The following is a 27397-nucleotide window of genomic DNA, read 5'->3' on the forward strand; positions in this document are numbered from 1 at the left end:
AATTACCATTTCCTTTAACTGTAAAATCTGGAGCTTTTTGGCAAGGGGGCATTTTTTTAAAACAAACACTGCATTGCATATTTACTGTTGTTTTGTCAGTAAAATATCGTTCATTGTGGCATGCTAGGGAAAAATAGTAAAAGATACTAGTACAGCAAGGTGTGATTTGATACCACAAAAGTAATATATTTTTGCAAACTGGTAAACTAAGACAAAATAGAACTCATGATGCCTTGTGGGAGTTTGGTCAGGCTATTCACAACCCCTAGTTTTTAGCACATAATCTACATTGCAGTTCCCTAATGGCAGAATTGTATTTAGATTGTACCATATGTCCCTTAGCATTTAGGCACACAGAAATGATGAGCAGATTTGTGCATGTGACCTACTGTTAAGCTGTGAAACTGTTTCTTAGAAAACATTCAAAACATATCCAGTATCCTTCAATCTAGCAACAGAGAAGAACCCCCTGCATGATCTTTAATCTTGCCCCTGTCCCCAGATACCTTTAAGGAATATACTGTGCGCCTTGCATACAGCTGTAAGAAGAATGATGTGTGTATACCCTAAAGGTATACACACGTGTGCACACCATTCTTACAGATGTGAACAAAGACTAAATGTCTCACAAATTTAAATGTAAGTCAAGGGAGAAATCACCACAATCTCATTTGTCACTTGTGGAAATTTTGGAAACCAAAGCAATAAATCTGGATTCATTTTCATGATGGTCCCTTCTGACCCTAACATCTATGAATCTATGATTTAATATGAATGAATAAGATAGTTTAATATGATGTAATATATCCATATTCTATGCCTATCATGACTATTACATGAACCTACCACATCGTTACACTTGAGAAACTCACTCTGATTTCAGAGAAGATAGCATATGCAGAAGAGTTTCATATTTAGATGCAAAGAACAGTAGCTACTCAGTAATTAAATCTGTAATTGGGTTGCCACTTTAAGCCCAGTTTCCTCTATCTATATATTTCAGATACATGTATGCCCCTCTTTATTGTAATAGCTAAACACTTTACAATGTTTTAAATGCAGTTATGTTTATAATACTTATGTGAGATATGGAAATGCTATTAGATGAAAACAAAGCACACAGGGACCAAAGTCACAAGAAAAGGGTATAAAGGAACAGACAATCTAACCCAGGTTTCCCTGAGATCCAAGCTAGCATTTTCACCATTGAACCATCCTTCTCCTGTGTTGTGTTCCTTCCATCCCTAACAAGTACAAGCTTACTGGTTTTAAAATAAAAGGTTATATAAAGAAAATCTACGTCAGTTTAAAACTATCAAATCTGAAAAAAAATGATATGGAGTAACTGAAATATAGTACTCAGAACATAGTAATTTTTCACAAGGGCTCAAAATTTCTTGTTTTATCTATATAGTATTATCAAGAAAAATAAATACATAACTACCTACCTACATACAAAGTGGAGATTTTGTGCACAAATCGACAAATGCTGGAGATAATCTAATTTCAGTTATGAACGTCTGCATTTTGAATATCATAATATATAATCTGTTCTGGTGAGAGGAGTTTAGCACATCAAATGGGCTGATTTTTCAGAAGTGCTAAGCAATCTTATCTCTTTTTTAAAATTATTAATGGGAGATGAAAGTGTTCAGAACCTTTACAAATCAGATCCCAAATTACTTCTGGATACCCAGGACAATTTTTCTAAAACATTTGTGCTTAAAATTAGGGTCCTAAATTCATAATTGCAAAGTTGCTCAAAGGGTGGTCTGAATATAAAAAAAATGCTTAGCATATCACAGCTCTTATTAAAGTCAACAAGAGCTGCTAAATGTTCAATGCCAGGACAAAAATCTGAATCCGCTTATTTAGATTCATGACACTTGCCAGGTTGTGGCTGCAGTTACTGAGATGGAGCCCTACTCCAATTCACCTATTTCCGCAGGAGGAGGACTTTTTTCCTTTCTAAGGATCTTTAAGTTGTACATTAGTTCCCATCCTGCAAAGCTCCAATTAAGGGGGCAGAATGGTTTAGTGAATAGGGCAGGGGTGGGCAATTATTTCCAGTGGATGGCCAATTAATGGGTTCTGGTGAGCTGTCAAGTGTGGCATACATAAAATCTTTCAGAGGATACCATTTTAACAAGTTATAGATAAAAAACAAATCATATACTGTGGGATGGGGGTACACATGTGTGGGGGCGTTGCCTGCATGCTAGGTCCCAGGAGCTGGCCAGGGATGGAGTGGGGAGGGGGGCAAGGGGCAAATGCAGCAGAGCTCTCCTGGGCAAGTTGTAGTTGCAGGTGTGGTCCCCTCCCTGCCCACGACTGCCCCCACGGTGCTCTGCATGGGGCCTCGTCTCGCCCACTCCTGCCTAGGGCAATGCACTGTACTCCCACCCACACCTGCCAGATAGCACTACTTCAGCCCTGTCCCCCTGGGGCTGCTACTGGCTCAGCTGCAGCCACCTAGGTACTGCTTGGCTCCCCCAACCTCCAGCAGATCCTCCTTCCTCTGCTGCACCACTCCAAGCAGCAAATATGGGGAAGCCATGGGGATGTGTGCCAGGCAGCAGATGCCTAGCCAGGTTGGGGGAAGCTGCAGCCAGGTGGCTGCTGCCCCAGCACATGGGACTCTTGGCCATACCAGGAGCAACTCCGCTGGGAATCTGTGCACGCTGGCTGGGACTGTCTAGCAAGCAGTGCTGTCTGGTGGGTGTGGGACAGGTGTGAGTCAGAGTGCGGGGTAGGCTGTCCTGGGCCAGAGCAGGCAGGGCTTGGCCCCATGCAAAGCACCATGGGGGCAGCTGTGCCGGATCCAATCAATTGGCGAACTCTATTTTGCTCACCCCTGGAATAGGGTATCAGGCTAGGGATCCAGAGTCTTGGATTACTTACCAGTTGGGTATCCTTATATAAAGTCCCTTGACTTAATTTCTGTTGCCCAATCTGTCTGGTTATGTTTGGAGCTCTTCAACACAAAGATTGGGATAAGATGGTGCTTGCAAATACACAGAGTAGTATTTAAAGGAAATGTACTCCCTTGGGATTCAGTACCTGCCTTGTTTAATTTATGAACAAATGATCAGGAAATTGAAAAATATGATGCTTCCTCTGACCTGTGGAATGGTCTGTGCCACAGACACCATGGTATCCCCCATACTTCAGACAGCTGCTACAACACTGCAGAACAGGATGGCAAAGGTTTACTGATACCATGAAGGACTCCTTCCTTATCTCAACCCTTGATGAAACACCACCTAGTTTCTGGCTCCCACACCAGTTACAGAACAAGTAGGGACATTTTTTACGTGGTGTAGTGAAATGCAAAAAAATGAGCACTCCTGGGGACTAAGAGTCAATCTACTATGTGACTGTGGACGAAAGACACATAGTGGAAGGTTATTCTTGTCAGTGGAGATATCCAAGGAGGACTTATCAGATGCATGTTGGTGGCCCAGATATAGTCAAGTTGATGCAGAAACTTCTTAACTGTATTTTCACTTTTGTAATTTTTAATATAGCTGAACAGTTTTCCTTATCTCATGAGCTTCTCTAACATATAAAACAGCAACATTTGTACTTTGTTTTAAATTTGAGTAAAGACATTAAAACAAGGAAGGACTGCCTCATACTATATTTATAGATCAATGAGAATATTAGCTGAAGCCTGCTTTGTTGTAAAAATAATAATTGATAAAATATTACCATTTTATTTGCTGCTAATTATTCCTATCTGCCATAAATTGTAAATTAAATAATAGGATACAGACCCTAATATGCGATGATCCTAAGACTTTTCCCCTCTCAATTTGGTGAATTTTGATGCCCAAGGGAGGGGAAAAAACACACTGACTGAAGCATTAAGCATCATGCAACCAAACTTTCTCAATAATGCAGAATAGCTGCTCCTCCAGACCTGACATAGATCTGTGGTCAGAACTTCCCACAGCTTAGACAACACTGATTCTCATCTTATTCATATTTACATAACTGGAGTTTTATTACTGAATTTATTGCATGAGAACATGGGGCCTTTGGTTCCTCTATTATGTGTTTTCCTAACCAGAAGAACTAAGAGTGAATTCGTGATTTATTATATAGAAAGTTGAATTTCAGTCTCAATTTCATATTTTACTTCAACATTTCAAAACATTAGGAGGAAAATCTCAGGAAAAGTGATTTTGGAAACCTATAACACTATAATATACTAACTCAGCATTGTCTATCTGAGGGGTTAAATTGTAGGTTCCAGACCCCTGGGCCTGATGCCGCCCTCCCCATTGCTCTCTTGCTGTTGTTGCCAGGGTCTCTGGATTCTCCTCCCTCCAACTTCTGCTACCTACCTCTGCCTCTGAAGGATAGGGCAGCACAGCCCTTGGGGTTGAAGAAGCCTGCAGCTGAGAGGCTCAGGAGGACCACCCATGGGTTTCATGTGGCATGGAAACACTGGCGTGGTACACCATGAAGCACAATATGTGGGGACAGCCCATATGATGTGGTGCAGGGGAGCCAACATGATGCAGTGGGGAAGGTGCCCTCAGCAGGGGGTGCCCACATACCGCAACATCTGGCCTGCACAGCATGTGATTTGGGAGGCATGCCAGTGTCCCCTGGCCCCTCAGAATTCAGATAGTCCTGTACTAATTATTGTGCTGGTACTGTCGCCATAGCCAGGACAGATTCAGAAACATCCAGCTCTAAATCAGAGGCTCTGTACTGCTTTGTTTATTATCCTCAAGTAACACGTGTCTATGCTTTTAGACCAGGATGCTTTAATTTGTATTCCTGCTGTAGTGGTGACCTTACAAGTGTCCATGATATGCAAAATGTGACAAATACAGAGATCCTCCTTGATTACCATAGACATGTTAAAGTATATGTAAAAAATCTCATTTGCATCATTTTCTAAGGTTTTCCGATAAACTCTACAACCCAGAATGCACATTACTAAAAACTGTATTTTGCTCACAACAAAAATGTGAACAATATAATGAAAGGCAAACAAGTATTTGTCTTTTTGCAAAACCAGCCAAAATTGGCATAATAGTCAGGATCATTTACATATCTCTATTCATATCTTAGGTTTGAAAGCAAAATTCAAGGTTGCAATAACCCCAAGAACACTGCGTTCTTGGCTTACACAAAATATTTCCTGGTTTGGGTAATTACAGTAATTTTCATTATAAAAATGAGGGACAATCTTGAATTGTTATAATCATTTGCATTAATCCTTAAAAGCATAAATAAAAGGATTAATCACTGCTCTTAGCTCAGATTTTCTTTCCACATATCCAAATAGCAGTAAAAGTTATTTTCAAACTATAGTATGATTCAGTATGATCCCCAACACATTATTGGGAAATTTTAGTAGGTGTACCTTGGAAATATTGAGGGTGTTGTTTGACCTAGAGGCACTTTTTATAATATTAGATTTTTAAAAATAAATAAATATTATAAAACCCCTTCAAAAAGAATATTTTTGGAAGCTTATGCAAGTCTCTTGGATTGCGAATGCCCATGCACTCTTATAGTAGCATATGTATACTATGGTTTCAAAAGTCACAATGTTTTATCTGCCAACAGAGCAGACCAAGGCAAACGCTTCTATACTTTTCCCAGCTGGAAGTCTCTTTAATGAACATTATGGCTTTATCCTTTTTGGAGATGCATATAATATCAGATGACATTTTAGTTATCAATTCTCTGTAAATTGACTGTGTGGCTATATGTCTTTCATGATTTAAAAAAAAATGTATATATGTTGAGGGCACTTATTGTCTCACTACCATAAAAAAAACAAAAAAAAGACTGATATAGTTTAAAACATGTCAGACAAAACCAAGCCACCTAGGTACATAATCACATACGGCAAAGAGAACTTGTACAGAAAGAAGCTTTATATTCCCAGTGTTTCACAAAATGATGAAATGTAAAGGGAGAGTCAGTAGGGATATTAAATATGACAAATCACTGCCTTTCTACTGACTTCTTTCCTAGATGAAAGAAAGAGACTTTACAGAATGAACTGAAGGTCAGACAATGAAGCATATGGACATATCTCCTCTTGGTACCGGTCAACTGAAAAAGAAATGTTCCTACTGACTATGCATCCTGGGGAGGAGTGCAATTCTTGCAAGTACGTCCAGCCTAAATAATGAAGCTAATATACCAAAAGTTTGAATCCTTTGGCCTATTAGCACCTGGTCCAACTTGCAGATGCAAACATAATCAGCTCCTGTACTGGTATCTTAAAAAATAAGCAAGCATAAATTATACCTCACTGATCAATTACAAAGCAAAGCCCAATTAGAAGAATATTTAGCTAAATTTCTTGGACAATTAAAACCCAAAATTAAAAGACATTTTTGACCATTAGGGTCGTGTTCTATTCTCTTCATGGTCATTTAAGGGTGAAATTACATACTGCACTTAAACCAGTGGTCACCAACCAGTCGATCACAATCGACTGGTCAATTGCAGAGCCTCTTCCAGTCTATCTGAGGCTGTGTGGGACTGAGCACATGTGTGCTTGCACGCTGTCCCCCCCCGGCCCAGCCCAGAAGGTCAGTCTGTGGGGGGGGAAGGGGGGGGCAGATTGAGGCCCCTGCAGTGAGGGACAGAGTGCAGCACAGGCAGGAGCAGGGGCTAAGGTGAGAGTGGCTGAGCTAATCAGAGCATCCTGCCAGGGTCTGGCCATGCCCTGCTCAGCTCAGTGCTGTAGAAGGGAAGGGAGGGCTGCTGTAGTACCTCCCAACTTCTAACCCGAGCCACTGCAGGCAGGTGCCTTCATGTCTCTCGGATGTCTGTGCAGTTACAAACTACTTCAGCCTAGCCAGGTTAGACTAACTTGCAAAGACTGAATAAATTTAGGTTCAGGCTTTTTGAATGTCTGCCTCTAGCTGGGAAGGCTGTGTTAGCTATTATATATGTACTGTTTCTTTAAATATTGCTATACTGTGTACCTCCTTAGACACCATGAGTACTTTCCATTTCGGTCACTGCTCATAACAATAAAGTTACCAGCCATGTAAGCTATGTGGTATTCTCTCTCTCCTGTGCTAGTCTAATCTCTTTGCCACTGTGGAGCCACAAGACATAATATTTGAGCCAAAGGTGGAAGGCGCTCCACCGCAACCATCATATTCTTGCTTACGCATACGTCCAGTCTGCATATGTAGATGAGTAAGTCTATGCTCATATGATGTGGCCAAAAATAGAATTCTTACTTGTGCATAAGTGGTATTTTTGGCCCTTAGGTGACCAAAAATGCCAGGCTATGCCATGCCATGCCACTGAAGAATACTTTCAACTACTAGTTATCACTTCAGTTTTCTGTGAGGTATAAGGTAGCATCAACATTTTAATAATGTTACAATCCACATTTTCATGTAATCTCTCTTAGTAGCTTTGTATAACAAATTGGACGACCAGAAGGTCAGAGGGAAATGCAGTAAAACTACAATGAACCACAAGAGAATGTTGTTGGCAGTGGTTAGCAAATTTTCGTAATCCAATGAGTTTCCTCTCTTCAGGACCAGCACAATCATTCAAAAACTCTCTCATCACATATGCCTGCTTGTCTGCAGAAATGCTTATCCATCTTTCGAGCTGTTGAACCCTTATTTAATATCAAATATTTTTGCCCTTTCATATGATGCCATTGATTTGATACAAAAATAAGAGGAAAGATATCAGTGATAATGATGATGAATCATGAAAATAAATTAAGAGATTCTCAGAGAATTTTTGAGCTTCAAATGTCAGGGTGTGCATCATTTTATTTGTAATAGTAAAACTGTCAATGTCATGTAATCCCCAGTTGCCTTGTGTGTGCCCTGAGGTGTTATGATCCAATGGCTGAGAAGCTCTACTGTATAACATCAAACGTGGCTGAAACACTAAAAATAACCCACATAGACAGGTCTTTTTAGGTTCCTTGCCAGAAGGAGATCATCAGCCACATTAACAATGTCTGTGTCAGCCCTCAGATGGCCTGCAGCCCAACTGCAGGAGAGTGAAGTAACTGCTCAAGACCTGGCACTGTTCCTCAATAACTTTCTACCCAAAAGACATAAGCCTGTTCATTCATTAAAATGTTAACAAGAGCCAGTTTTTTCCATGGTAGACAAAGGGCACATCTACACACTGCTCTACGTTGCTGTAGCGATGCACTACGTCACCATATGATGTGCTATCGCAATGTAGCAATCACATGAGTCTACGCATGATCAGCAACTACTTTGCTGTAGCGTTATGCTCCTCCATTTTAGTGCACCACTACAGCGAAGTAGTGGTGAAAACTAACTATGCACCATCCCCATAACAACGTCGCCATAGGGTGACTTGTAAATGCACCAAAAGGGTACGTGTTTTTAAGCCATGCTCATTTAGATCTTTGACAACTACTTGATACAAAATGACAGAAGAAAAATGCTGTAAGAACAATTGGACTGGATCAAGGAATACCCAATTTGCATGTTAGTATATGCTGTTGTGAAAGTGTTTTCCATGAAAATATGAAGTACAAAAGCCATCCATGGTTATTACAGGCTATATTCTACTTGGCCCACTGGAAGTCTAATGCATTGCATAGCTGTCAGCAAGGACCTGGCTTACATGACAAGAGTCAGGGAGATATTCTACTTTGTCTGTGTAGATGCTCAGTTCAGCTGTACTTTCAAAGTACTGTGCTCCCCTCTCTCCGCAAATATGTTCTACTTTGTTTTACAGAACTGCATGACACTTTCATGCATTTTAATGGAAAGCACGTAGACATCTCCAGATGGCATGTGGCTCTCCAATCAGCTCAATGGGGGACTGTAACCTCTACTAACATGGATCTACTTGGTTAGATTCTACTTCTCCTGACTGAAAAAGCATAAGCTTCTTTCAGGGCTTTAACTTGAAAAGACAGATATCAACAGAAAGATGATCTTCCTCCTGCCTACTGGTTAGAGCCCTTGCTCAGGGCATGAGAGCCCTTTCTTAAGACATGAAAGACCCCTGCACCCTCAGAACCTACATCTCCAAGAGCACAGCACAGTATAGTGTCCTAACTGCCAGGCATTGATGTAGGGACTGCCTTCCACTCGTTTCCAGTTGAAACTGGCCAAGGGAGTCCTGGATTCTGACCCCTACTCCAAAGTGTTTTTCTGCATTTTAAACAAAGGCTGACAGATCTGGAGCTATACTGTTACAAACATTACTTTAAATTATATTTTAGTAGCAGAGGGGAGGATCTGGCCCAATAGAGTTACATAAATGCAAGTGAGAGGGGATTCTGGCCTTCAGTCCATATGGTGAAAAAGATGTGTGCTACCAGGAGCAGATCCCGTGGCAGTGCAGTGGTGCAGCTCACACACCACTTTCAAATTGGACCTGTAGGAGCCTCTGGAACCTTTTTCAAATCCCCAGAGCAGGTAAGAATCCCTCATCCTTCCCCTCCATGCTCAAAGGCAAGTCCTTGCCCCTCCCCTTCCCCTCTGCTCTTTCTGTTAGCTGCTGCTTTTCCCACTATCCCGAGGGTGGGGAAAGCTTCCAAGCTGCTCCTGCCTGCTGCAACGAAGCTCTGCAGAAGCTGGACTCAGCTGGGAACAGTGACAGATGCAGTAGCAATGTGCAATGAGGGTTCCCCCTCCCCACACTTGCTTCCAGGGGACCAAGCAGGGTGGGGGAACCCACCACCTCACCCATCTTTGCTGCTGCCCTTGTTGCTGAGCCCAGTCCAAAACAAGCCTGGCTGAAGTGGGCAGGAGCAGCTTTAAACCTTTCCTTGGAGCAATGGAGAAACAGCAGTGGCAGGCATGCTGGGGGGAGCAGGGAAAGGGGAGAGGAGGGGACATGCCTTTGGTTATGGAGTGGAAGGCGGAGGGATTCTTACATGCTTTGGGGACTTTAAAAAGTCTGTCTGTCTGCACCAATGGGTTGTGGGGAAGCAGGTTGGGGGCAGGGGTGCAGCCACCCCTGCAGCATGGGTGGCTGCTCCTGCACCTGCCTTTGCCAAATCCTAGATCTGCTCCCAGGTGCTACTGTCATGATTCAGCAGTAAATGCTTGCTGTTTGTGTTGGCCTAGTGTTTCAGGAGATTATGCAGCATCTCTATGCTTCCCCAGTGAATTTCAATCACAACAAAAATTAAATGGATTTAGACGCCTCCTTTTAGGCATGTCCAAAAGGAACAATTCAGTCATGTGAGGCATTTAGACATCCCAGCATAATTCAGGCCATTAAATGATGCGAGGTGGAATGGTACTTTGTGACTTTTAACCTAAAAACAGCGCATCACTTACGCTTCTTAAGAGTGAAATAGAATTCTGCCCTGTGTCCTTTCATCAAGTTCTCTACCACCTCTCCAAGAGGCACGTAAACAACTTTATTTTCTAGTGGGGAAGGCTACTGATGGGGGGAAAAAAACCAAAAACAGCATGCCTCACTGAGCCTTAAATATCCATCTGCTGATGCAACCTGGTTTTATTATGAGCTTCATGTCATTATGCCAAATATGGCTTCCAATTAACACCACAGATCTTCTTCCTTTAACACATAGTTGGGGGGCCTGTGAAGAATGCTGCTTTGTAACACATGCCAGAAATGTTGCTCTTAGAGGTCTGTCTAGATGGGTTACTTACAAATCCATAAAGTTTCCTATACAAAGAAGTAGCTGAAAGTAACTACAGGTCTGTACCTGGACCACAATGAAGGGGAAGTCACATGCTGAAATGGAAACTCTGTATAGAATATTTTCTTTCTTGATATTTTGAATTCCAAGCAATGATATCTCATTGTATCCCAGTCACAGTTACATCCTCAAGACAGGGAGAGCTCTCTTGTCTTTTCCCCACTTTTAGCACTCTCAGTAGCAGTCCCTGGTGGTAAAGGGACTGTTTTACCACCATTCTCAATGTGCCTAGTTAAACTCTTGATTAATCTATATTCTCAAAATAACTCGTCATTAATCTACATTCTCCAAATAAAATTTCCATTCTCAAAAATCTTTCCAGAAAAAGTGAATGCTGAGCATCCCAGCATATAAATAAGGTAGGCAAATGATTTCTCAGAATGCTGCTCAAATATGAAAGGTGGGCCATTGCTTTCAGCTTGACTGAAGACTTTCCAAATATTTGAATTTACTAGGAAAACAGTCCACTAGTTTTTAAGCCAAACAAGACCTGCCATTTTCAATTATCTTGCAGTAAAAAAGCATTGCTAAATACTGGAGTATTGGCAAGTTCACCTAGGAAAGGCTTGAATCAGGGCCTTTGGGTACTTAGAGTGGTAGTTCTACCATGCAAGATAAAAGTCCGTTTTCCTCATTGAACCATCAGATACCAGAGACCTGTACTTCATCTATATACTGCACTCCACAAATGTGAACCAGCAACACACACTTACCTATCAACTACTGCTGTAGGACTATGTTTGACAGAAAAACTTCATGCTGGTTAGAAAAAAATGACTCACTTACCCTCTTACCTTTTAGTACTACCTATTTTCCTCTCAGTATAGGAAGTAAGAAGCTGCACTATGGGCCAGTGTTGCAAAAGTAAGTGCTATTTGCTGGGAGGTGGCAGAGTCATGTTTGGGCAAGCAGACAGTCATAAGAACAAGTGAACTAACCAATATTATGACACTCCCAAAAGTGCTCTTCCCTCCCCATTCAGTTAAATAAAGTTCTGCTTCAAGCAAGATTTCGTTACAACTCTTATTTCATATTTATTCCAAAGTTAAAATCTAGGACCCGGTTATCATCTTAAATCCAAACAGATGACATTGTTGAGGCTAAGAAAATACATCCAGCTAATGCCTATGACAAAAAAACAAAACTTAGGCTTCAGTGGACTGTCAGATATAAAATGTCTTCTGCTTATTAGTTAACTCTAAGCTCCTGTACCCATAAAGCCTTATTCGTGCTCTGAATTTTACATGTGGGAACAATCTCATAGGAATACACAGGTGCATAAAGTTAAGCAAGCAATCCTGATTTCAGGATCAGGGCCACAATGTTTATATGGTGTGTTATTTACCATAAGATATAACACAATGCATCTTCCTAGCAAGGACAGTCCCTAGGAAAATTGATAAATGATGTATTAAACTACAGATTTTGTTTTAGGAAAAGTCTGTAAGGCTTTTACATATAAATGGACTGGAAAGTGGCCCTGCTGGGCCTCAGTAGAAGCTCCCCATTTTCTAATTTCTCCCAGCAGGAAGTCCTTATCTGCTGATTATGACTTGTGGCACAGGAAGCACTGCTGAACAGAGAATGTATTAGCTGTTGCAACTGGCCACACTTTGGTCTGGCCACTTTCCCTAGGCCACACACAGCTTCAAAGGTGTTGGCCTGAAGCTTAGTTAAACTGAAAAAAGCACGCAGTTTTTGCCTGTCAAGACAGGGTCCTCCAGACAGAGCCAAAAAAGTTCAATCCATTCTAAATTGCTTACTGTTTGTTTCTGCTTTTCAAGGAATTTAACAGATCATTCAAGACTAGCTACTGTTGTTGGCAGGCTGAGCTGTCCTGTGTAAGCACGCACCTGAGAGACACTGCACAGTTCATCTCTGCGCCTGCCAACACAGACATATACCATTCTTTTATGCTCAAGTGTACATTTCTACAAATCACTGGTCTATTTACATTTCCTCCCCCAATAATATAAGCATTAAATGCCTACACAGAACTACAGTGATGCAAGCTGGCCCTTGCAATTAAAGATCCTTCACTCTTTCCAATTCAGATATCCATACTCATATTTGTAACTGTTGCAAAGTCACCCTGGATTAAGGTTTGGCATACTAACTGAATGCAATGGGATGTTTTCCACATCTCCATATTAGGATGGTTAATGGTCAGCCTGGCTGCATCATACAGGCTAAAGCACAGAAAGTGATTCTTATATGAAATGCGCCTTATGAATTGCATAGGATTCCCAAAGGATTTTCACTATGTAATTGCCATATAAATTCTGCACAGAAAGCATGCACATTATGTTGCTACCTTCTATACTTGATACATTAAGTAAATCACACACTTGGTTCTGATACATGTAGTGAGATTTTCAGAATAAAGTAGTTTGAATAAATTTAGAGAAACTAAGTACCCAGAACTCCTCTCTTACGATAGGTAAGAAAGTCAGGATAGAAGGAAAGTAGGAAAAAAGAGAGAAAAAAGGATCATCATTTAAAAGATATTACTCTATACATATCTTTTGCTCGTTTTTATGTCATACGAATCAGTTAAAAGAAAAATGTCAACTCTTTACAGTAAAAATACTTTCTGCCTTGGCTGGCAATGTCTAACAGGGCCTATATTTCAAAACGTGATCCCTATATTTGCATTCATATGCCTTGTGTGTATAGGCCTTGAGGCTCACAGGCCTTCTCACACACACACAGATTTGAACCTATGCCTATAAGCTTTTCCTGAAGTGGAGCTATGCTCACTTGTATGTGCAAACATGCTTGCTCATGTAAATTCTATCAACCATATATGCTAGTGAAAGCAACAAGAATTGTATGCATACAGTTTTATGGGCACAAATGGAAGAAGGGTTGACTCCCCTTTGACAGTGCAGAGTGCTGCATCAAATGTCCTGCATCATAATACAGGGTCTTCATAAAGTCGTGGTGCACTTTTAAACTTTAATAACTTAGGTTGTAGGTATGATAGAAACAATCTGTAAACAGCACTTAAAAGCAAATTAATTAAAGTTTTAGGACAACTAGAGTACACAATGCCACCATCCATCATGATACAGTGCTCAATCCGATTGTCCAACTCCTTGAAAACATTTCCCAGTTGCTCTTGAGTTACTGCACTAAATGCACTGGTGATCCTAGCACTAAGTTCCACCAAAGAACGTGGTTTTGACAAGTAAACTACACTTTTAACATGTTCCTATAAAAAGAAGTCCAGCGGTGACAGGTCAGGTGAATGAGGTGGCCAAGCAATTGGCCCGCCTCTGCCTATCCACTTCTCTGGGAAAACATCATTTAGGAACTGTTGTACATTCAAAGCGTAGTGGCACGGAGCTTCATCTTATTCAAGAATAAAATCATTACTACTTATAAAGTCTAGCATTGTGTACTCTAGTTGTCCTGAAACTTTAATAAATTTGCTTTTAAATGCCGTTTACAGATTGTTTCTACCATACCTACAACCTAAGTTATTAAAGTTTAAAAGAGCACAAGAACTTTATGAAGACCCTGTATACTGACCTGCATTTTGTATGGACTTAGCTCTGATCAAAGAAAGGGAGGTGTAGGAACAATTTTAAAATAAAGATAATATTTCAAAAGCCTTCAGGCCCCAAGCACAGACTTCACAGAATGTGGAGAAGTGGAAAGCTGGCCTGATGTACACAAATGTACTGAATGAAGCTTGCCAACACTCACCATTCAGCCACTTGGAGTTGTATTGTGCAGTGCGGAGAGGAGGAAGGGTGCCCAAACTGCGATAGATGGCAGGGTCCCTTCCTGGAAAATCCATGGCGGTAGCAGCATATAACTCCCCACTGGAAGTGAGAAGAGCTGTGGAGTTGTGTTGGGGACTGTAAGGACAGCGAGCCATGCCACTGATCTGATCATGTATCTCTGTTAAGTTACTTAACTGTAAACAAGAGGGAAAAGACAATTAAAACTACATAATAATTACAAGAAGACTCAAACCACATTATCTGTGCAAAAATGTATACACAAAGCTCAAATTAGCTCCCTTGTTATAATGTGGAAAACAAGTAAATCTGTTCGTTTTTCTGACATCGGCCCAAATAAAAGGCATTATCCTAATGCCCAGCTGGCTTCCCTTTTGTATCCAACATGGTCACACAGTCTTTCATCATGAAAGATCACAGATCTGTCTATCACAACTAAGATATTCACTAGGGCTGTGCGAAATTTCAACGAGTGTTTCATTTCAAAGCTGTCTCAACACGTTTCGAGCTTGAAACCGAGAAATTGAAATGAAACAAAAGGCTTTGAAATGAAATGAGGGTACTCAAAATGTTTCAAAAGTTTCAAAACATTTGGAGTTTCGAAGCAGCCCAGTGGCAGGAGGTGGGGGAGATCCAGGGCTGGGCTCTGAGTGGCTCTGCCAGCCTAACAGACCTCAACCTGCCCTCCCAGTACTGCTGGACTCCTGCTGGGGGCATGGGCCCCCAGATCTGTGCGCAGGATGACAGGAGGCTGATGCTGCTGTCTGGGGCCAGCAGCAGCACAAGTCTTCCCGGCACTGGGCACAGCCTCTGCCCAGTGCCAGTCCCAGGCAGCAGCAGCAGACTCCTGTCATCCCGAGTGCAGATCCACGGGCTTGCACCCCCAGGAGGAAACCGACACAGTCCCACTTCCCTCCCATGGGTGCAGGCTCCCAGATCTATGCGCAGGATGACAGGAGGCTGTCGCTGCCGGCAAGTGACACAAGTTTTGCTTGTCAGAATTTTGAGGTGCAATTTCCCAGAAACCCCTGCACCCATCTCCTGAAACTCTGTAGTCTTCATGCCCTCAGAAGGGGCTACCAGCCCTGCAATTTTCATCTGAATCAGGCAAGAAATGACAAAGTTATAGGCACTGCATGATTCCCCATTATAGCCTATGGGCAAAACGTTGAAACACTTCAAAACTGTGAAACGGTTTTGACAAAACGAAAAGGAACAGTACTTCGAAACTAAACAAAACAAAATAATTAAATGAAACAGCGTCCATTTGAAATGGCAAAATAGAAGTCGAAACAAAATGGTGCTCTTTTGCACAGCCCTATATAGCACTTGACAAACATATAAAAACTACCCTTTGGATTTCTTGTTGTTTTCCAGGAATTGCACAGAAATAACAAGCTCAAAATTAAAAATGAGTTCTTCATCCTAGTAGAACTGCCCATTCGACACAGTGAGTCTTAATACTTTCACCCACAAACTGCCATCATGAAGCTAATAGTGTCTGGAAATGGATGGGCATCACATTTAAGTAGCATACAGCTTCCCAGAGATTTGACGCTGAACAGATATATATATAATTGTTTTGCTTAATGCCACCCCCTCTCCCCCCATGCTCTTCCTCCCAAAAGATCTCCCTGTTCTTGCCAGGGATGTTTTGATTTTTATTATAATTTTATTGATCCTTAATGGAGTCTCACTCTTTCTCTCTGCAACTGAAAGCTATCTCCTTGATCAATATTGTTCTTTTTGATGTCTTTTAAATCTATAAATTACAGAAAGGGACTGCTGTCAGTGAAATGATGACAATCTTTTCTAAAAAAACAAAAGTTTCCTTGTTGACACTAACCATAAATCAATGTCATACATATACTTATCTAAATTTAATGTTTTTTCCGCCCATGGCTACACATCCCTATTTCTGTTAGCACACAAATGCATTAACTGGATGTCCAAATTCCATACATCAGGTTTCATAAATCTCCCTTTTAGGTACACAACTATTTCTAGTTGTGGATTTCAGAAAAACTATTAAACTGCATGCATTTGAGAAGCATTCCTGCTATATCCCTTCTTGTGGATGACTAGTTTATATAATGCTTTAAAGTACAAAAATAATTTTTAAAAAGTTCAATTAAACAACTTTTAAAAAAATGAAGGCAGTTTCACATTTTTACCATGAACTATGGAATCCAAGTTAATATGCGTCTTCTCTCAAGTGTATAGATATGTGTATATCTGTATCTTATGATCTGTCTCTCTGTTCCCAAAACAGAAGTCATCCAGAAGATGACTTTGGAAAGGTTTGGTATGATTCACAGTCATGTGAATCACTTTGTTTTTTCTATGCTTTCTTGATGAAAACTAATCACTTAGCCCTTTCATCTTCTATGAACATGGAAAATTATTGTACTACTTATATTAAATGGTGCATGCTTCATGTACTTGACATTGTTCTGACAAGTTTGAAATATATTTGAGAAAGCAAATAAAAGGTGATTAGTTTTTAAGTCAAAGCCCTAGTCTAGTTATTTGTCTAGTTATTTAATTGATCAATCTCTTTTTGATCAGCATGTTATAGCTGTCTTGTGTCTTTTTTTCTGTTAATGCCTTGTTCATGCAAATTTAGTATTTGTACCAAATGTCCTTGGCATGACAACCTACAGAGTGAAATACCGTGGTATGTCAATACATAGGTAGCAGCCATGTAAACTTCCTTACATTATTCAACAACATGCCACATCCCCAATTAGAAGGGACCATGTCCAGAAGAAGCTACTTCAGCCTTGAAAGGTGATTGAATCTCTCTTAACCAGCAAGAAACTCCTTAGTGTCAACTCAGGTGCCCCTTGTTCTGTAATATGAAAATGTTTTTACTGTTCAGATCAAAACTTTATCTTACTTGAGAAAAAAACATTAGGGCTGCATTTGAACTAGACTTCTATATGCAGAAAAGATCAGTACCAAGCTAAAGAACTACCTACTCCCCTTTAGGAAATGTTTGGTTTCAAAACAGCAACAATGCTCTTTACTCTGAGTAGAGGCAGATTAAATCATTGACTCATACCGTACGATTGGTACAAATAGGAGTGAAAGCATTGGTTCCACAGGTGAAGAGATGATCACCACCAACAAGAAGTACACGGATATAGTTCTGGCATTCTTCCTGGCATGAAGAAAAGAAACAATGTATTCAGTGCTGTTGCAAAGGAGACCATTTAAAACTTTACCAATTCTTTGGTGTATACGACAATAAATTTTTTAATGATCTCGTGTGTGAGTAATCAAGTCTTATACAAACTGAATGCCTAATTAGAGGATAGGAGTATATTAATCTTAAGAAAATCTTTTAGCAGAGTCACACAAGCCTGTGCCATACTGAATGAATCTTTTACATGTTTAAATGTTTATATATTTAATATTTAATACATACCACTTTGAATAAAAATATCTGACCCACAAGACAAAATGCTATATACTCAAGACAAGCTAGGCCAGAAAGCAAGGATGGTCGGTAAATTGATCATTGGTTAGAGTATGTTGAAGCTACCATAGATTAAATGTATGTGCTAAGTCTCTGGATGCATATCTACTCTTTTAGCTTCTTACAAGTGCACAATATAGTTTATTAAAACATGCTGAATTACATGCAAAAGATATACATTTCACCAACTACAGAGGCCGCTCAAGATGGGTACCACACTTTTTCACTAGGCAAATTCACCCTTGAAGAATGATGTTATCATTTTTTATTCCATTAAAGAATATGAAGTTTTCCTGATATCAATTTCTACTTTTAGAGGCTAAAGGCTCTAACAGTAAACTTTAGTATTGATTCATGGAGGACTTTTTGCTGCTAAAAATATATCAAAACTTTGAATCAGGAATATACAAACACTCCTATTAGACAATACCTTTAAAATGAAGCAAAGAAGTGATATGTTTTTAAGAAAACAATTCGCAGACATCTTCACAAATCAAATGCACTGCTAAAATCCCTTCCCGTTTACTTCTATTGCACAAGAACACTTTAGGGTAAAATTTTAAAGCACTTGGTGGAGATTTAGCTAACTGGCTCCTACTGGTATTAATTGGAATTGTGTAGCTAAGTCTGCACACTTTGAAGAGGTACCTTGTTACATTTCAGAAAACCCTATTATCTGGGCTATGGCTATAAACAGTGACAAAAATGCACTGTGTGTACATCTTGCAAATAGGTTTTAATTCTGGAAAATGGGAAAAACATCCTACATAAATTGAACAAGACCTTGCCAGAATGCAAAACACAATAGACAGAGCTACAAAGGCACATGAGGCAATTTTCACAAGTGTATTCCTCTAGGAATCTTTTCTTCAGTATCAAAAATACAGGAAAAAGAGACAAATATACAACTGAATGTGTGTCTCTCTCAAGTCAAGTAACTTGTTTATTAAATTCAGCTTCTAACATCTCCCAATTAACTCTTAAAGTTCTTTTAAATGTTTTCAAATTCAGAGGCAAGAATCTCTAATGGTGTTATCTTTTATTGGACCAACTGCATAGTTGGGATAGAGCTACACAACTATACAGTTGGTCCAATAAAAAACATCATCTTAAGAAATCCTTGCCTTTCACAGAAGTCCTGGACCATCAAGGCTACAATATTACTCTAACAGTTCAACTACAGCCTGAATTTGAAACTTTACACTGTACCTTTAATTTCAATTTACCAGAACGTGTTTTAAATGCTCTTTGAATCAAAACAAAGTAATTAATATTATATACTGATACACCCTGGAACAACCTTTTAAACTTTTGGAAATGATGACCAAAATTTTGGCTATTTTTCTTGCTACAGATTTCTGTTTTCATTCAGTGCGAATGGAATGTTATCTTTGTTTCTCTGGACAGAAGGTGTTGGCAAGTGAGGTACACTGAGAAACAATAGGAAACATTTTTTTTTCTTTTGCCATCCACCCTTTGTAGAAAGCCTTGGAATTTAAGTGTAGGAAAAGCAAGTGGGCTGTAACATTACAGCCCATCCAGACCTACTCAATTCCCTTCATACTCCAAAGCCTGCTAAAATAATTCTGTGGCAAAATGAACTGTACACTGAGTGCCCACTCTTTGCATTTAAGAATGATGTTCTTTTTTCAAGTTTAACGTTCTTAACATTTTTAAGATACTTTCCTCTTCTGCCTGCAAGCCCTATGCCAACTTTGCAACAATTCATACCGTGCAACAGGATAAGTAAAAGATTTGTGGTCAAATGTATTTGTGTTGCAAGCCTGCTGAAACCAAAATAGATGCAGCAGTGGCCCAAACCAACTGTAGTGACATTTTTACAAGAAACCACATTAATGAATGTTTAAATTAAAATTAAATTAAAAATCCTAGGAAAGAATTCAAAAGCACATTGTCTTTCAAGGATTCATGGAATACTTTTCATACAATTAAGTATTCTTCCTAATTCCTCTAAAAATAGCGATAAAATACAGGCAATTAATAAAAGTCAAAAACTGTTTAGTTGTGTGAATTTTGGTCATCATTTCCAAAAGATTCACTTCCCTGCATTTGCAAGTAACACTCCTGTTATTACAAACCAATAAGCTGTTGGGTTTTTTTTGCAAAAAGAACATACTGTTGGTTTATTCAGCTTATGGTCTAGTACTGTAACCCCATGCACTGGGGGATCTAGGATTTTGAAGAGGGGTGCAGATGGTGTGGTACATATAACAACATATTTTTCTCCATTTTAAAAAGAAACTAGAAGCTTTACTAATATGCTAGAGGCCTAAAGTTATATACTTTTCAGTTTAAGATCAAAAGCAAAACAAAATATAACTTTATTGAAATGTCATTAATTTGCAATATATTATATACAGTGTCGCAGGGCACCTCGGTGCTCCTGCTCCTAGAGAGGGGAAAGCTGCCAGATGAGAAGCTCTGACAGTACATAAAGAGCCCCAGTGGAGATAATGAGCACAGCTGCAGGTTGCCAGGGCAACTGATAAGAATCAGCTGGCCAGAAGGGGGCAGGGCCTGGTCCTTATAAAGCCCAGGGCTGAAGCCCGACTGGCAGTTCCCTGCCAGCAGCCAGAGAGGCAGGAACTCATGGGGCTAAGATGTGAGTGCTGCTCGAGCAGGCCGAAGGATAGTGGCTCTGCGGTGCAAGAGCTATGTTGTTACAGCCAGGCAGCCTTAAGTTAAGTTACAGCCAGGAGGCTTGTGTTTTGTTTGGTTAGTGTTTGTATTACAACCGGAGGTTTGGGTGACGCTGTAGGGGTTGGAGGAGGCCTCATAGGGACCCCAGAGGGGTGGGGCCCCAGTGCCAGGGAGGGAGCAGTCTAGTGCCAAGAGGGCGCATTATCCTCATGGGTACCCCAGTGGTATGGGGATCCCAGCGCCAGTGAGGGCACAGCGCCAGTGCAGGCGCAGCTTACAGTGAAAAGCGCAACCAGTGGGTTGTGGGCGGGGAACAAAGACCCCGGGTTGTGTGCGGGGTACGTAGACCCCAGCCCCAGAGCGGGGCAACATTGAGAAGCCCAAGGTGGGCATGGTGAGCCCCGAAGAGGGGGAGCGCCATATTAGGAAGCCCAGGACGGGCGCAGCAGATGCCAGCAAGGGCATCACTTGTGGGGTGCATAGACCCGAGCCCCAAGGAGGGGCAATTTACTGAGGAGCCCGAGAGGGGTGTAGTAGACCTGGGTGAAGGCTAGCACTGCAGAAAAACCCAGGACAAGGGCAAGGTGCTGCGGTTGTCCCCGGCGAAAGGGGATAGCAGTGCGGTGAGCCCATACCAGAGGGGGTAGTAGTGCGGTGGGCCCAAAAGACTGGTGGCCAGAGAGGACGTCCCAGAGGGGACTAGCCTATTGTAGAGAAGGCCCAAGAGTGGGCATAGATGTATTGTGACCGGACAACATCTATCCCATCTGCGAGGCTTGGGGTGTGGTATTAGGGGTGGTAGGAGCCACGCGTAGCCCATAAGGCTAGGGTGCCCCAAGGCACCCATGGGTGCAGGATAAGACCCATGAGGGGTCCAGGAGTTTGTGCCCAAGGAGATGCAAGGCAGCCTCCCGATCCTACTGAACATCAAAGACGTGGCGGGCGAGAAATAGAGGGTGCCCTTGGGCCGAACTGGCACGGAGGAGGGCCTTAAGGAGATCACGGCTCTCCTGAAGGACTCCGCCGTGACATACAGACATACAATAAACCAGGCATTACTGTTTCATTAGAACTGTAGCCACTGGAAATAAATGTACATCTTTTTCAGATTCGTAAAACAAAATCTAGCTTTCTTGGGCACCTTGACAATACATCCAGTGCTTTACTGAAAGTTATTTCCATACCTGTTAACAATTACCTGAGTTAAGATTTCCACACCTGAGCTAATGTTTTTGCTAGAGCTAAAAACAATCTGCAGTGCTGTGAAATAGCAGCTAACAGACAGCAGAATTGCAGAAAAAAGGATAGCTTGATTAGTAGAATATCAAAACTATTAAGGAGAAAGGGTCATTAACACCTGGGGAATAAAGCATTTTAAAATATAAATTATAATTGGCCATGAACTCAATCAACTCTGTCACTGCTGCCTAACTGAAAATGCATCTGCCACTGCCAGGCAACTGATTTAAATGCTGGGTGGACCAGAAGTTAAAATGGGGTGTGATTGCAGCAATGTACACCCCCCTGGATCCACCTCTTTTTTTTCTTCTGCCTATTCTTTCTAAACAAGCTATATGCATCCATGACTCTACTCCAGTCACGTGACCTTTCCCACCATGTCTCCGTAATCCTAATTACCTAACAGTTCTATGCTTGGACTAGGAATCCCAATTCTTCCTGTTTGTTCCCTTTGTTTCTCAAATTAATATCTAAACACTTTAGGTATTTAACTGACTGTTCTATCCTCTGCTGGAGAACACTGCTAAAGCTTCTGTTACTGTTTACCCTTGCTAAGTTTTTATACAGGTCCCAGGGTCTTTACTTACTTCTGGGTGTTTGTGTCCATCCCCTGATGTTTTAGAAAGAGTTTAAGTAAGAATATTGGAAGCAGGATTGAATAACGGATACCAATTTTTCAATTTGTTACATCAGGCATATGATTTCATTTTAGGGCCATCTTGACAATAAAAGAGTAATCTAGTGGTAGATATTTATTTGCTTGCAGAAATATTTGTGGTTTTAATCTACCATTTCAGCAATGTCCGAGGGCAAGATGCTGTTTCACCTAGTAGGTGCCTAAATGTGACCCTCTTCCATTCTGCTCAAGTCCCTGAAAACATGCCAGCATAACCATTTTTCTAATATGCCAGCATCTGAAGCTTAACATTGCACCATAAATAGCAAAAGAAGAGAAGGACCAGGCCACTTTTGCTGGTAAGGGTTTTTCAAGGACTTCATCAGGGTAGAACAGAATCCTACTTAGGTGTCTAATAGGAAAAGTAGAATCTGGTACTGAGGTTTCAGAGCCTAAAATCAGTAAATGTAAAAGGAATCACACTGCACTCATTTTAAAAACTCTTTTTACTACATTATATGCCTTTAACTCAAATATCATATTTACTTAAATATAAAACAAGCTTTTTTTCCATCAATCAGCACAGGGGTGGGGTGGGGTGGGGTAGGAGAGGAGCCCCTTACTTTCTATTCACATACAACAAAATCTCATTCAATACCTTGCCTAGCATTAAACTGCTGCAAAAGCAGCATATACTCAGTAATGGAAACGAAATCTGAAGTTGTTCAAGTGAAGCCAACGCTAACCATGGCTCTAAAACACACGGCCCATATTGAACAAACACCACAAGGTTAGATTTGTGCAACCAATCTGAATAAGATATATGCTAATGCACACTGCACACAATCCCCCTTGGTGCTGACTCTTTCATGTCATAGTGAACCACTTCATTATATACATTTCTACTTCCTCTTCATCCCCACAAATGAACTGCACATTTCTTTTCCTTTTCCAATGAGTCCTGTTTCTTCACCAGCCTTAACTTTCCGGCAAATATCACCAAACAGGGCCCCAAACAGTTGACCCAGAATCCCTCTGTTGCCCCCTCTCTCAGCATGTTACACAGGATTAGTAGGGCCCTGCCCTCCATAAGGTGGAGCCAGACCAGACTGCCCTGCACCTCATCTGCATATACATTTCTGGAGGATCCCAGGATTTGTAATAAGAGCACCTGGTTCCAGTCATGAGTGAGAGGCTAATTAGTACGTGGATCCTTTGTTGGGTATCCGGAGAACAGATACATACTAAGCAGCACTGAGCTGTAGGGTCATGATGGCTTGAAATGCTGTTGACTCTGCTGGGGCCCAGCCTAATGAAATATATGATAAATCATGCACCTTTTAGTTTTGGACTAATGTAATTCATAGTGGGCACATCTACACATGCCCCCAACTGTGCAGTAACCACCATTACTGTGCAGTCCCAGTGGTGCACAGGTTGTTTCTAACCCTATTGCACAGTAGCTCATTGCTACTGAGCAATGGGGTTGGGGGTCACGGTTCATGCCTGCTGATTCTACATCGCCATAGCTCTTCGCTACAACGATGTAGTGTCTCATGTAGATGTGCCCAGTTTGTACCATATATAAGTAGGTATAAAAGTGCTGCTTAAAAGTGTGCTTGTGGAGTACCTGTGCTAAAACTTGCAGCAATTTCAAAGAAAAGGTAAAATGCATCAATTCTGGATGAACAGAGGTTCTGACAGTAAGGAAGGGATGGGATGCAGAAGGAAGAAGTTATGGGGCAGAAGGCAAGGGAGCTACTTGACCCCCAAAAGTATTCTCCCGGCTGTAGCAGTCAGATGGGGCAAAGTCAAGGCCTACTTCCAATAATTAGATTTTATACCTGGAAAATTAAACAAATGTATAAGTTTTATATATATAGAATCTAATTATTGGAGGGGGTCATCTTGTATGTGAGTAAACATGATAGTTGTATTTTGATTTATAAGCATTCCTGCTTAAAGCTACAACCTAAATGATCCAAATATAGTGTGTAGGCTTCTGCAGTGTTCTTGACTTATAAATACTAACACTTGATAGACATATTTTATTTGGCTCACTTCTTGATCTACTAGTTATTGTACGCAATAGTTTATGGGTTAAACTCTATGAAGTTTAAGGTACAAACATCAGTCATCTGAAGTTAAGTGTGCATTACATTGTCATATGTAACACGTATCCTTATATATTTTCCCTTCCAACTCTTTTCCTTTCTCAACTACTTAACTTAAGGCTCAGTGTGGCAACTACACAGAAAGGCTGGAGGCAATATTTAGTGCAACCTCCTTCTCAGATAACAAGGTCATATTTAGAGGGCCAGAACTCAGCAACTCTGCTGAGCAACTCTGCAGAGAAGGTATTTGAACTGTACCCCTTAGGTAAGCTCCATCCTTCAGGCAAAATATACTTAAGGCCTCACTTGTCCCTATGATGCAATGACCTCCAAAGAGGGCAAACAGCAGAATTTTCAATTTGTGAAGTCTCCCCCCAGATTCTTTCATCAAGGAAAAAGGGAATAAATAGGTTACCCCCCTCTTAGCCAGCAGACTCTATTTTGTTGACTGGCTGGAGGCCCTGGACAAACCTGCTCCAGCATGATTTAGAAAAGTCCGTCTGCCACAATTGTCTCTTGTGATCTGCAATGACACGCAACTCCAGGGATGACTGTGATGCACCCCCATATCTGGTTCCTCTCTTCTTCCTGCCATGCCTTGACACTAGATTAAATATGCTGTTTTAGGAGGCTGCCTTTGGCTCACTGGACCCAGCCATGGGTGCCTTGCTTCCCCTTTACTCATCTCCAGTCCATTAATCTGGCTAGCCTACATGGGGATCTGTCCTTCTCTTTCCCTCACCCTCTCTGTCCTTGGCTGGGGACTCAGGCCCGGCCCAGACTCCCTCCCACCTGGCTTCATTCTAAGCCTCTGGCCCATCTGAGCTTTGCCCCTCTTCTGGGCCTCAGCCTGGATGAGGTTTCCATCTACTTCCCTCCCAGAAACAGCCACACACACAAAAGAGAAAAGGGTAAACAGAAGTAAAACCAAGAGGGAAATATCATAGGGTGCTGAGCACTTTGCTCTGCAACCTCCATACCTCCCTCAAAACCTCCATACCTCCCTCCCCAGTCCACCAGGTGTTACTAACAAAGGAACACAGTAAAAAAAGAAAAATAAGTAGACCCTTATTGGGTTTGCATAAACAGCCCTCAGTCCTTGGGGTGCACCCACTCCCCCCAGTCCCACCTGGACCAACATTAACAGTCTTCAGTCCTGCAGGACCCCTCCTGGGTTAACATAAACAGTTCTCAATCCTTTGCATGCTGTCTCTCCCCAGGACCCCTCTGGAGTAACACAGAATGTCCTCCTTGCTTCCCACGCACCCATTCGCTCTCTTTTCACATACAGAGGCTCCTCAATGGTTGTAGCTTCTTTTTCTGGGTTTGCATTTGTCTTTATCCTCTGGAGGGATCCATCCTTCTCTGTCACTGGGGCCAGCCCTACTCCTCTGCCCTGGAGAAGAGTTTTTATCCCAATCAGGCCCTCTTCCCTGGTCAGCTAAAAGGGCTTCTGGCTCCCCTGACCCAGATCTGCTAATCTCCCCTTTGCATCTTGCTGCTGCGTCCTGCAGCTGGCAGCTTGCAGGCTAGGCTGCGCACAAGGCAAATCTATAGCCATGGGCCAGTCATTTCTCCTTAGACAGTCTCTGTTTTCAACTGCTACCAGGAGCTTGCCCCTTCCTGGTAGCTAGGACCTCTAGTAATCTGGCTGCTGGGGCAAACCTTCTGTCTGCTGCACATAATCCTTCCCCACTTTGGGCTACAAAAGCTCTGGTTTTAAAGATACCTTGCTGATTTTTCTTCCCTGGCTCTCTTCTCTGTAAGAGGGTTAGGGTTCCCTGTTACAAGATCCTTCCCTCCAGTCCAGTAAAGGGCTTCTATAACAATGCAGAAGGAAATAGCCTCATGCAATTATAACTTTGATTCCTTCCCCATCCTGAGATTTGGTGGGGTAAGGAGGAAGGACAGGGAACTCTACAGAAAGAACACCAGCTCCTTGACATGTCTGTCTTACCTTCTCCATCTACACAAAAGCGGAACCCACAGCTCTGCTATGAAACAGCTACTGTAGTGTTGGTGGGCAGAGGTAGCCTGCTCTGAACATAGAGAATACCTCCTGTCTGCAGACACAGGTTCTGTAGCTAATTAAAATACATCAAATGCACCTCATTTTGCCTGGTTATTTCAATCAGTTAGCAGAACACAACCAAAGACAAAGAAAGTTTTCCAGACCCCATTGTTTCTTTCTTTCTTTCTTTAATCCTCAACACAATAGGAGTTAAAAGAAAAGGAATATAAACCACTTAAAGACCTGGACAATCACCCTTCCCATCCCTGCCCGTGCCCAACCAAGGTCAGCAAGATATACCGGGGCCAAATCCAGTTTGGTCCTATGAGCACCTAAACAGGCAGAATTTAGGCACTCAAGTTCCAGGGAGCCATCCAGTTTGGCCCCACTGCACAGGCTACTAAATTTAATAGGTGTCAAAGTTTAGGTGGCAACTCTACTTTGGATTATAAAGTTCCATGGGCACCCAGATGCAGAGTCCTAAGCATGCTCAGGAGGTATCCAGTTTAATCACCTGGTATGCTCCAGCAGCCTCCATGTCACATGTATTCAGCATTCCCACGCTTCAGGCTAGGGGATAAGCTTTAGTTAAAGTACCCTGCCACCATTTTGAAGCATGAGATGGTAAATACACTTGATACTGCAGGCACTTTAATTAGAGCGACTTTTAGAGCCACTCTAAAGTACCTCCCGACCCCTGGCGCACACGTAAAGATTCCCTAAGTGCCCAGTGACATCTGATCCATTAGACCTACTCTGAAGACTAAGTTAGTTGGATTGCAAGTGATATCTCCCGAGCAATACAAGTCAGGCATCTAAGCTCCTGCCTGACTGGGTGTTTC

The 27397-nt window shown here is 41.6% G+C and overlaps 1 protein-coding gene across 6 annotated transcripts in view; it reads right to left on the minus strand.

Annotated features, from left to right (window-relative positions):
* The window catches only part of SEMA5A (semaphorin 5A), a 629987-nt gene that overhangs the window by 245684 nt on the left and 356906 nt on the right, over nt 1-27397 (minus strand). For all 6 annotated transcript variants that reach the window (XM_059724459.1, XM_059724460.1, XM_059724455.1 and 3 more), the window contains 2 exons: nt 17498-17596; nt 14396-14609 (listed from right to left, as the gene is read on the minus strand). In XM_059724459.1, the coding sequence (XP_059580442.1) occupies nt 14396-14609; nt 17498-17596 (313 nt within the window). The remainder of the gene's footprint in view (nt 1-14395; nt 14610-17497; nt 17597-27397) is intronic.

The sequence above is a fragment of the Alligator mississippiensis genome, chromosome 3 (assembly GCF_030867095.1).
Source record: "Alligator mississippiensis isolate rAllMis1 chromosome 3, rAllMis1, whole genome shotgun sequence".
Classification (NCBI taxonomy): domain Eukaryota; kingdom Metazoa; phylum Chordata; order Crocodylia; family Alligatoridae; genus Alligator; species Alligator mississippiensis.